Here is a 12,019-nt window from a genome sequence, read left to right on the forward strand (position 1 = left end):
GCAGGATAGAAGCACAGGATAGAGCACCAGGAAATAAAGGTGAGGCCCAGGGGAGCTGGGGCAGGCCGTGTCCTGGGTCTGGAGGCGGGGAGAGGGGCTGGGGAAGAGGAGCTGAGCTTTCTGCAGCGGGCAGGAGGAGCCCTTGGCTTTTCAGCTGGCGCATGTCTGATTCACGCTGGAAAGGCTCTTTCTGGGTGGTATGGAGCGTGTTGGATGGGAGCAGGGGGCAGAGTAGGAGTCTGGCTCGGGCTCAGGCAAGAAATGGTGTGGGCCGTGGAACGCCTGGGTGGCTCAGTGGTTATGCATCTGCCTTTGGTTCAGGGTGTGATCCCGGGTCCTGGAATCGAGTCCTACATTGAGCTCTCCACAGGGAGCCTGCTTCTTCCTCTGCTTGTGTCTTTGCCTGCCTGTGTCTCTCATGAATAAATAAATAAAATCTTTTTTGAAAAAGGAAATGATGTGGGCCTTAAGGGCAGTGCCAGTGGGAGCAGAGGGAGGAAGCCGCCCCAGTGATGCTTAAGGAGGTGGAGTCCACGGCACTGGGTGGCCAGTTGAAATGCAGAGCAGCTGGGTGACAAGGAAAAGGCAAAGAACAGAGCAAGACCCCCTCCCCACGTCCCCGGCCCGCCGAGGCAGGACAGGACTACATCTGGGGCCAGACCATCAAGAGGGACTTCCTTCCCCAGATATATGGGGGAAGCATGGTTGCAGAAACAGATCCTAGTGGGTGTCAGGGTGGACTCGTGGGCAGCAGGCGGGCTGGGTGGCTGCTCCTGAGAGAGCCCGAGGTCTGGATGAAGCAGGACCCCAGGGCTGGCAGAGACGACAGGAGAACTGGACAGGGAGCAGCAGTTGACGACGTTTGGAGTCGCTATCAGAGGGCAAGGAGGAAGGAGCAGGCCTTCATCACTGGACTGTAGGGCGAACCAAATTTCCCGAGGCCGTTATTATTATTCCCGAGGAATAAATAAATAAAACCTTTATATATATATATTTTTTAATTTCATTGATTTATTCATGAGAGATGCAGGCTCCTTGCAGGGAGCCAAGACGCGGGACTTGATCCCGGGTCTCCAGGGTCACGCCCTGGGCCAAAGGCAGCGCTAAACCGCTGAGCCACCCGAGCTGCCCAAATAAAATCTTTTTTTTTAATTTATTTTTTTATTGCTGTTCAATTTGCCAACATACAGAATAACACCCAGTGCTCATCCCATCAAGTGCCCCCCTCAGTGCCTGCCACCCAGTCACCCCCACCCCCTTACCCACCTCCCCTTCCACCACCCCTAGTTCATTTCCCAGAGTTAGGAGTCTCTCATGTTCTGTCTCCCTTTCTGATATTTCCCACTCATTTTTTCTCCTTCCCCCCCCCCCTTTTTTTTAAATTTTTATTTATTTATTATAGTCACAGAGAGAGAGAGAGAGGCAGAGACATAGGCAGAGGGAGAGAAGCAGGCTCCATGCACCGGGAGCCTGACGTGGGATTCGATCCCGGGTCTCCAGGATCACGCCCTGGGCCAAAGGCAGGCACCAAACCGCTGCGCCACCCAGGGATCCCTCCTTTCCCCTTTATTCCCTTTCACTATTTTTTATATTCCCCAAATGAATGAGAGCATGTAATGTTTGTCCTTCTCCGATTGACTTACTTCACTCAGCATCATACCCTCCAGTTCCACCCACATCGAAGCCAATGGTGGGTATTTGTCGTTTCTAATGGCTCAGGAATATCCCATGTGTACATAGACCACAGCTTCTCTATCCATCATCTGTCGATGGGCACCGAGGCTCCTTCCACAGGGTGGCTACTGTGGACATTGCGGCTACAAACATCGGGGCGCAGGTGTCCCGGCGTTTCCCTGCATCTTTGGGGTCCCTCCCCGGCAGCGCAGTTGCTGGGTTTGCAGGTGCGCTCTCACTGCGCTCTCGCTGCGCTCTCACCTGCGGCCCCTTAGCCAAGGTTCCGAGCTGCGTCCAGTCTGTACCCCCGCGGGCGGGGCAGGGGGGGCACAAGCTCATCGTCGCGCCCCCCACTCCGCCCCCAGCTCAGCCTGAACCCCCAGGCCCCGCCCTCCAGGGAGCCAAGGGCCCGCAGGGGTGGCGCGGGGAGCGCGCGGGGCGGTGCGGGAGGGGGGGCGCGCGCGGAGGGGCCGCCCCGGGCCCCCACGGTGACCCGCCGCGCCCTCCCCGGCCTCCCCGCAGGTGCGCGCGAGCGCTGCTGGAGCACGGCGCGTGGGTGCACCGCGTGGGCGGCGCGGGCCGGGACACGCCGCTGCACGTGGCGGCGCGGCGCGGCCTGGACGAGCACGCGCGCCTCTACCTGGGCCGCGGCGCGCGCGTGGACGCGAGGAACGGCCGCGGCGAGACGGCCCTGAGCGCGGCGAGCGGGGAGCCCGGGCGGCCCGAGGAGCGCGCGCGCCGCCTGCACCTGTGCGCGCTCCTGCTGCGGCGCGGGGCGGCGGCGGACGCGCGCGACGAGGACGAGCGCAGCCCCCTGCACAAGGCCTGCGGCCACGCGCGCGCGGGGCTGGCGCGCCTCCTGCTGCGGCACGGCGCGGACCCGGGCGCGCTGGACTACGGCGGGGCCTCGCCGCTGGCCCGCGCGCTGCAGGCGGCCGCCTGCGCCCCCGAGGCCGCGCCGCAGCGCACGGTGCAGGCGCTGCTCAACCACGGCTCCCCCACCGTGTGGCCCGACGCCTTCCCCAAGGTAAGAGGGCCCGGGGCGGGCCTGCGGCCTCTCGCGCTTTGAGGGGCCCCGCAGCACCCCGCATCCCGGGGGACTCGTCGGGATGCAGCCCTCCAGGTGCAGCAGGCGGGGGGCGCATCTCTCCCTGGCTCCCAGGTGAGGCCCAGGCCGCTGGGCTCGGGGCGCACTTGGAGGCTCGGGGACACGCCCACAAGCCCCGAGGCCAGAGTCACTAGGAAGTTCAGCCGCCCCCTTAGCTCCTGCGGTGCAACAGATGACCCAAGCAGATGACCCTTAATCCCAAGGTCGTGCGCTCCAGCCCCCACCTTGGGTGTGGCGCCTCCTCAGATAATAATTTTTTTAAGGTGTTTATTTATTCATTAGAGACACAGAGAGAGAGAGAGGCAGAGACACAGGCAGAGGGAGAAGCAGGCTCCATGCAGGGAGCCCGATGCAGGACTCAATCCCAAGACCCCGGGATGATGCCCTGAGCCAAAGGCAGAGGCTCAACCCCTGAGCCACCCAGGTGCCCCTTAAAGAATCATTTTTAAAAGAGGAAATTGGTTACCCCGGGGGCACCAGGCACTTAGTTGGGTGACATCGCGGCCCAAAATGTTGTGGCACCTTATCTTTCGGGGTAATTGGTAGGCAAAGTCCGCCCAGTGTTTGATCTGAAACGAAATGTTCAATCGGACCACCTGCCTCGCTAATGAGATTAATGAAAGAGCTTGTGGCGTTTGCAGATCCCCGTCCTTCAATCCAAACCACCACGCGTGGGAAATAGGCCGGACGCCTGAGGTTCTCCTTCCATGGGTTTCAACCGGATGGAGTGGCCAGTTCAGGATCAGGGCGGCGTTGGGACCTCAGCCCCACTCTGCAGCCTTGACTCTGAGCCCGCCTGCCACTTTGTCCACATGGCAGGTCTATCCTGAAATGACAAAGAGGAAGAGTAAAGCTTGCCCGTCAGAGAAACTATTTCAAAGATGGGAAATGTTTCCAAATGTGCGTTGCAGTAAGAGTTGATCTTCCCAAAAAAAGACTCCATGGAAGGGAAAGGTTCCCTTAGGTGTCAAATTGGGGGTGCTCGATTTAAAAATTATCCCGGGACTCACTGATCATGTGCAGGAGACATACCTTGGCCTGGTAAGTTTTGAACAAATGGCTGAAAAGCTTCTGCTTTAGGACAGCGCTCTGGATGGTCTGAAATAGTGAAATGCACACATCTCTCTCAAATGCCAACTTTGCCTCGGAGATGCATGCAGAGTAACGCTTGTGTCTATTAAAACATAGGTGAAAGGGGGAACAAAACCACCCCCACGACTTCCCTGGGTGCGTCCTCACCTCACAAACACTGTGACAGGGTTTTTCTACCCCTCCTAGTATCTTTGAGTCCTCCGTGGCACTCCACTAATGTAGGATTCCAATATGACAGGCTCTTGAAAGGGAAGAAACATCAGCATTTTTTTCTATATCCTCTAACACTTACCTCTGTAGCCATCATTTACATTGTAACGTGCCCCAATATTAGCGGTCTTAGTTCATCAACTGATAAAATGGAAATGGGACACACCTGCTGCCCCTCCAGTTCATGCCATGTTGGCATTAAATCAAGATGCTCACTTCACCCTTCCTGGCATGAAACTGCATAGGGAAGGAACAAGAAACAAGGAAAACAAATGACTTTACGTGATGGACCAAAAGTGAAAAATAGGGGTGCCTGGGTCCCTCAGTCGCTTGAGCGTCTGCCTTCGGCTCAGGTCATGATCTCAGGGTCCTGTGGTCGAGGTCCCTACACCATTGCATCAGGCTCCCTGCTCAGTGAGGAGCCTGCTTCTCCCTCTGCCTCTCTCCTCCACTGGTGCTCTATCTCTCTCAAATAAATAAATACAATCTTTATTTTTTTTAAAAGTGAGAAATATTTGGGGCCAGTTCTTTAAAAGAAAAAGTCGATATATTTCAGGTGTGACTAGCAACAGTCCTGTGTTAGGCTTGGAATCATGCAGTCTGTGTGATCTTTGTAGACTTCCAAGTCCTAGGTGCAGCCCCACAGACATCATCCCTGGAGACAGGACCTCTAGCATCTGAACTCGGTCCTCAGAGCTGTAAGAATTACCCTAGCTTGACCTCGAGATGCAGGGCAAGGCTCAGTGCCTCCCCTCTGGGCCTCCAGGGGCTCTATCCTGGGATTTCCCCACACCTGTCAGCGAACAGGTGAATAGAGCATGGTCAGTGGGGGCTGCAGGCTGCAGGGAGGTTTGAATTTGGAGGTTGTTTGTTATAGCAGGGACCAAGAGGCTATGAGAAATGCTTGGCTCCTGGAAGTGAAAATGAATCTCTCAGCTATTTAACACCATTGGGGAAGGAATTGGAGCTTCCTTGAAATATCTTAATATTTGGAGGTGTTCACAAAAAAGCATTGCCACCATTGTCACACACAGACACACACAGACACACACACACCTACACACACATGTAGCGCGGTGCCTGCACCTGCAATCCCTCAGTTGGTGTTTGTTGAATGAATGAAGGGGATTTCAGCAACTCCAGGGCACAGGGGCCTGCCAGTTACATCTTGGGGAATGGGGATCCGACTTCTTTACGCTGAAGTCCCCCACACCTCCAGGGGGCATCCACGAAGGACTGCCAATGGGGCCCAAGGCCACCAGTGCTCAGGTCTGGAGCAGGTTTCAAAGGGGAAGGCATTTACCACCAAGCACCCAGCATCCTGTAAACAAAGATCCAAGTGTCCCTGTTCTTGCAGCCCCAGGACAAACAGAGCAAACTCGGGAAATCAGGCAGCAGCGTGTCCCTCCCCCCACCGGGTCCCCGCAAGTGGTCCGCCGGGGAAGGGGTCTAATCGCCACTCCGGACATCAAAGGTACAGACCCGACTCTGCTCAGCAGACTCGGGGAGTGCGCAGCAAACACTGAAACGAGCCACAAAGATGCTCTGCAGGCAAGACTCAGCGCCGTGGCGGGGCGTACACAGAGGCACCAGGGAATGTCACAGAGCACGCCGTCCGTGGGCAGCAGCCGTGCTTTAAATAGATGTAAAGAGACACCCACGGAGCTCAGAATTACTGAGGCAAAGGTTTCACAGCGAGCTTATGACATAAATCACAGCTCCCCCATGCCCAGACAAAGGCACCGTCACCGCGGCAGGCGGACTCGAAGCATCCATCGGAGCCGTGCGCAGTGCTCTGCCCCGAAAATCAAAGTGGTGTCACAGCTTGGGAAGCAAGCATGTTGACAGTGCCAGGCCTTTCTGCCCGGCTGCCCGCTAGTTAACACCGGAGTCAGACGTCGGGGCGCAAGGGCAGGTGCAGGCGGCAGCCAGGTTTGGATTCTGGAAGTTGTCGGATGGGGCCCAGCCTGCGGGAGGGCAGGCAGGAGGGCAGAGAAACACACACCCGGGGACCCAGGCGTGTCGTGCAACTGTCACTAGTTGACCGTGGGTCGGATGCTTGGTCTGGAGTAAAGGGCTTCGCTCACTCGCTTCTCGTGCCCCTGGCCTGGGCGGCCTAAACCCTTCAGACTCGGTGCAGGAGCACGTACTCGTTCAGCGAGCATTGCTAGGAGCCCCTGTGCTCGCCATCGGAGTCAGGGTTGAACCTCGGCACGCCTCGGGGCTGCCCTCGCGGAGCTGCCAGGAGGACAGCCTTGCTTCAGACAACCACACACCCAATGTGAGGGAGCCATGGCCCCACAGCGACACAGCCCAGGCCCTCTGTAGCTTGAAAGTGCCGAATAGAGGGCCTGACCCAGCTGGGGCCGCGGGTGGGGTGAGAGGCTCCCCCCAAGCACTTAGTGAGCCCAGACTTTAAAGACTAAAGACTCAGCTGTGTGAAGGAAGGAGGAAGCACCATTCCAGGCAGGAGGAACAGCACAGGCAAATGTCCTGGGGCCGAAGGGGCACTGCCATGGGTGCCGTTGAAAGATGGCCCAGTAGCTAGGAGGAAGCAGCAAGAGGGAGCAAGAGGCAGGGGCCTCGAAGGTTAAGGGTTTTAGCCTTTGTCTTAAGCACAATGGGAACGTATTACATCATTTTAAGCAGGAGAGTGTGACGTAACCAAATGAGTATCACGGATGATTTTTCTGCTGAAGTGCAGAGAGCATGCCAGGGTGGGGGACCGGCGGCAAAGCAGACTGCTGTGGCAGTCCGGGTGAGGCACGCACGTAGCTTCAACAAGGCGAGATGAAGGCTGGCGGCGAGAATGACAGATTCTAGAAACATCAGCAGAGCTCAGGTCTTGCCTCGCCTTCCGGGCATCGACTGTGCTGGAAGAATAGACCTCGAGTTTTTGTGTTTTCTTTTTACCTGATTGCAGAATTAGGCAAAGCGACCTCGCAGTGTCCCCCAATTTCACGAGCTTTTTCATGGGCGAACCCCGGGGTTGCGGTAGTCAAAAGCCAGACCCCGTTTCCCGTCTGGGCAGAGCTGCGGGTACCCCCCTCCCCGGCGGCAGGGGGAGGCGAGCTCTCGTAAACAGCGCACCTCTGTTTTTCTTGCTCTTGTTTTATTTCTCCATCTACATATAGAGCAATGTGCCTGTGCGATTTTTTTTCCCCTTAATTTTCTTTCTGCCGCCTCATTAGCTGAGGAGAGTGTGCGTGGACCCTAATGACACCAGGATGTCAGGGTAGTGGAGCAGCCGCTTCTCCGCAGACAGCAAGGAGGCAGCGGAGATTTTTAAACTGTGTTGGCATAAAAATAATGAAAGCAGCCAGCTGCCTGGCAAACATGAGGGGGCACAGTGCCGGGGGATCGGGGAGGGCCGGGGAGCCCCAGAGAGGTGGAACAGAGGAGAGACAGGAAATGAATTTCCAGAGACAGGCAATAAGACTTGGTCACAGTCTGTGACCCAGGGAGGAGGGGCCCGGGTGGGGGGCACGTCTGCAGAGGGAGGGCAGCATCTCCTGGGGGCGGGGGGGGGGGCGGGGGGCGGCAGTGCGGGAGGGGCCTCCCCGTTGCATGCAGTCCCCGGGGACCATTTAACATTTTGCAGGGAGAACGGAGAGGGCCAACCGCAGGGTCACTGGCGGGGTGAAGGCGGTGGGGGGGGGAGATCTGAAGAAGGGGGAATGGCTTAGACTAGGTCTGGAGGGGCTCCAGCGTGAACCCCTCCTCTTAATGATGTGGTTTCCTCCCGGCACAGAAGGGGGACGATTGACACCAGAGACTGCCATGCTCCAGGAAATGGCATGATAGCGGCGGCTCATGTGAGCCAGAATTATCCACACGTCGGGACACACTGTGCGGTGGTGAAGGAGTAAGGTTGGGCGAGGCTCGGGCGGGAAGGCGCTTGCCTGCCTGGCCCTCCCTCTGCCCCCCCCCCCCGTGTCTCTCCTTCTCTAAAGCCTGCTTATGTCCCACTCTGAATAGACAAAAAATTGGGACAAAAAAACAAAAACAAATTTTAGGTAGGTGGGGGCCCAGAGATGATCATCCGTACGATGGCGATATGATTACCAGCTTCTAAAGGGCAGCTGTTCCTGTCTTCGTTCTCTAATATCTGCAAAGACAGGCAGGAGGAGGGAAGGGAAGACGGGCAGGGAGGGGGAGGAAAAGCAAATCCGCAGCACCAACCAGATGACCTCACGTCTGAGCCAGGGGGCTCCGGCTCCTCGGCTGCACTGCCCTAAGTTCTCAGGCAATCAGCAGACGTTACAAAAATGTTTTTAAAGTCGACCAGGCAGGAGAGGAGGTCTTTGGAGATGCAGTGCAGGCTAGGAGATGCCGCAAAGTGCAGAGGTGGAAACGGAGGAACCCGGGTTGCATAGCAACTGCTAACTCTGCTGGGAAGAGGGTAGGGGAAGAGGCCTCCCGGTGGGGCCACAGTCGGCAGGTGGATGTGGAAGCAGAACAGGGCTGGGCATCGTCCTCATGAGCCTTCCTCCACTCGGCCTCTCCACCGTCTCCCAGGTGGAATGGGAATGGCACCACCACCAGCTTCCCCTGCATATTGGCAGACCTCATGTCCGGATCTTGCCTTAATCCAAGATGAATAGGGAGATAAATAAATGGATTCACGATGAGGGAAAGGGAGGCAGAAAAACGGAAAACAGGGACAGCATCCAGAGATGAGAAAGGAAGTCCATGCCTCTCATCGGAAGATCCAGAAGGAAATCTGAGAACCCATGTGCCGGGTGTGCCATCATCTACAGAGTGAAAGAAGACAGCCTCTGAGTCCCTCAAACAGAGCCTGTTATGGGGACAAGGCAGTAGGATGACGTGAAGAGGAAGACGAAGGAGACAAGGTTATAGGTGGCAGTTGGAAGCAAAAAGCAGAACTGATTGGTAGAAGGAACTGAGCTGGTGATGGAAGCAAGGGAGCTGTGCTGTTGGCACGCGTGCCCTCAGATCCACTCCCGGGTGTCCCCCAGCTCTGCTCTGCATGTGGACGGGGTGGGGGCAGCATAGCTGGACCTCTCAAGCTGAGCTCAGAGTCCCTACCGGCCAGCTTCTGGCCGGCTTCTGCTAAAGGAGACACCGTGGAAAGCTAGGTGTGGAGGGTAAAAGAAGCCGGGGTGTTTCTCCTTCACTTTCTCTGCCTTGGTAGCTTTGCCAGCAGCTCCTGCATGTCCAAGGCTCCAGCACCCAACGGCACCCTCATGGTCACAGCCCCCACTGGCAGCCCCTGACTTGGCTCCAGCCTCCAGTGTATCTCATATAACAAGAAGTGGGGGAGCAAGGATAGGCTTTGGGATTGGTTGTTTCTGTGTCCCCATGATGCCATCGAGGAACCAGATTTTTCCAACCTCAGTGAGTCAGCTTTGTCCTGAGAATGGCTCATCTCTTGGTCATAAGGTGTCTTCCAGCAACAACTGGGCCAGCCAGCTTCATATCCAATTGCCTTTCTCTGGAAGCCCTGAAGAGGCCCTCCTGTGTTTCGCCCGCCCCAGCTGATGTAAACATGCGCTTCCCCAAACCACTGATGGCAAGGGGAATGGAGTTGTCGAGACTGGATTAAAGGAATCCTTTGGAGTGTTGGAAAGTCAACCACAGTGTGTTCACTGCAAAGGAGGACTAATGTTAAAAGCTCTTCCTAAGTGCAAGAGAAAAAAAACAAAACCAAGAAACTAGAAGAGAAAGTGGTGGTCGTGAAGAGCAGAGGGTAGAAAGCTAGCCTACGGAAAAGTGATACTATTGAAGAAGAACCTAGAGCCAATGGATCAGAAATGGTAATCAAAGACATAATAGAAGAAAACTTAGCTGCCCTAGAAGTCTTAACTCCTAGAAGTTGAATGGATATTCTCTGCAAATCAGTGATGGGAGACACATTCCTTCTTCTTCTTTTTTTTTTTTTTTTTAAGATTTTATTTTTAAGTAATCTCTACTCCCAACATGGGACTTGAACTTACAACCCCAAGATCAAGAGTTTCACGCTCTATCAGCCAGGCATCCTGGGAGACACATTCCTATATTCCTATATATTCCTATATTCCTATACACATTCCTAGACATATTCCTATATATTCCTATATACACATTCCTATATTCCTATATAAATATTCCTATATTTTGTTCTAGCAAAAGTGTTCTGAAAAACCATGAAAAAATCTTGCAAAGTATCTGAAGAGAAAACAGATTATTCATAAAGTAATAAAACTCAGGCTGGACTCTGATTTCTCTGTTACCATATTATCATAAGACAAGGAAATACCATCTTTAGATCTTTAAAGAAAAAGTTAGGGTGCTAGCCAAGATGGTTTTCATTTTGATGGCAAAACTAAGACCTTTTTAGATATCAGGGGCTCAGAAGACTTGCCTTCCATGGGACACCTGGGTGGCTCAGCAGTTGAGCGTCTGCCTTTAACTCAGGGCGTGATCCCAGGATCGAGTCTCACGTCAGGCTCCTACAGAGAGCCTGCTTCTCCCTCTGCCTATGTCTCTGACTCTCTCTGTCTCTCATGAATAAATAAAATCTTAAAAAAAAAAAAAAAAAAAGATGGGCAGCCCAGGTGGCTCAGTGGTTTAGCACTGCCTTCAGCCCAGGGCGTGATCCTAGAGACCCAGGATTGAGTCCCACGTTGGGCTTCCTGCATGGAGCCTGCTTCTCCCTCTGCCTCTGTGTGTGTGTGTGTGTGTGTGTGTGTGTGTGTGTGTGTGTGTGTCATGAATAAATAAATAAAATCATTTTTTTTAAAAAAGACCTTCCTAATGCATCAAAAAAAATACTTCTATTTTTTTGATTATTTAGTCAACAAATATTTATTGAGCACCAACCATGTGTCAGCAACATACTAGGTGCTTTGGATACATGAGTGGACAGTTCGGGGGGAAATATTTCTGCCTTCATAGCACTTATATTCTAATGGGAAGACAAGCTTTAAACAATGAGCATAATAAATGGGCCAATAAAGTGATAAGGACTAGAGAGAGAGAGAAAGTGGGGGTGAAGGGGGGCAGTTGCAGTTTTAAGCTCAGTAGCTAGGGTGGGTGGCTTTGGCTCAAGACTTGAGAGAGGTGAGGGCATGGGCATTGCAGGGGTCCAGGGGAGAAGGGACCAGCCGACCCAGTATGCAGCCTGAGGCCAGAGTGGGCCAGACCTGTGTGCAGAACAAGGGGACCAGTATGGCTGATGTGGAGAGAGATGGTGACAGTAGGAGATGAGACCAGAGGTGGAGGAGAAGCACAGATGGTGTGGGGCCTTGGAGGGCACCGTCACGACTTTGGCCATCAGAGGGGTTTGAGCAGAGTGGCAGGACCTGACTGACATTTGATGGGGACCCTCTGGCCTCTGTGCTGAGGAAATATGTCAGGAGGAGGAGTGCGGAAGTAGAGGGAGGACGACTTAGGAGGCTGTTGCCAGGATCCACGTGAGGGGTGCTGGTGGCGAGCACAAGGGAGAGGCTCTGATTCTGGATGTTTTTTGGAGGTGGAGCCACCAGGATATCTTGGCAGATCGGATGTGCTATTGGAGAGAGAGAGACGAGTCAAAGATGACTCCACGGCATTCAGCCTGAGGGGCTGGGAAGATGGATTTGCTGTCAGCTGAGCTGGGAAGGTTGTTGGTTGTGGGTAGAATAAGAACTTGGGGGTTGTTTTGATACCAAGTAAGCAGTTGGCTCTTCCAGCCCAGAACTTGAGGGAAGGATTTGACTGACCTGCAGATACATTTTGAGCACTGATGGCATGTGGATGGTATTTATTGATTTTTAGTCAAGTATAATTAACACCCAGTGTTATATCGGCCTCAGGTGTACGATAGAGTAGATCTCACAATTCTGTACATTCCTCAGAGCCCATCACGATGAGTGTACCCTGAATCCCCTTCACCTACTTCACCCATTGCCCGCCCTCCCCTCTGGTAACCACCAGTTTGTTCTCTAGAGCTAA

The 12,019-nt window shown here is 54.4% G+C and overlaps 1 protein-coding gene across 2 annotated transcripts in view; it reads left to right on the forward strand.

The window, feature by feature from the left end:
• Positions 1-12,019, forward strand: part of ASB18 (ankyrin repeat and SOCS box containing 18) — a 62,147-nt gene that overhangs the window by 40,128 nt on the left and 10,000 nt on the right. For both annotated transcript variants that reach the window (XM_072719092.1, XM_072719091.1), the window contains one exon: positions 2,197-2,701. In XM_072719092.1, coding sequence (XP_072575193.1) covers positions 2,197-2,701 — 505 coding nt within the window. The remainder of the gene's footprint in view (positions 1-2,196; positions 2,702-12,019) is intronic.

Source organism: Vulpes vulpes, chromosome 9, assembly GCF_048418805.1.
Source record: "Vulpes vulpes isolate BD-2025 chromosome 9, VulVul3, whole genome shotgun sequence".
Lineage (NCBI taxonomy): Eukaryota > Metazoa > Chordata > Mammalia > Carnivora > Canidae > Vulpes > Vulpes vulpes.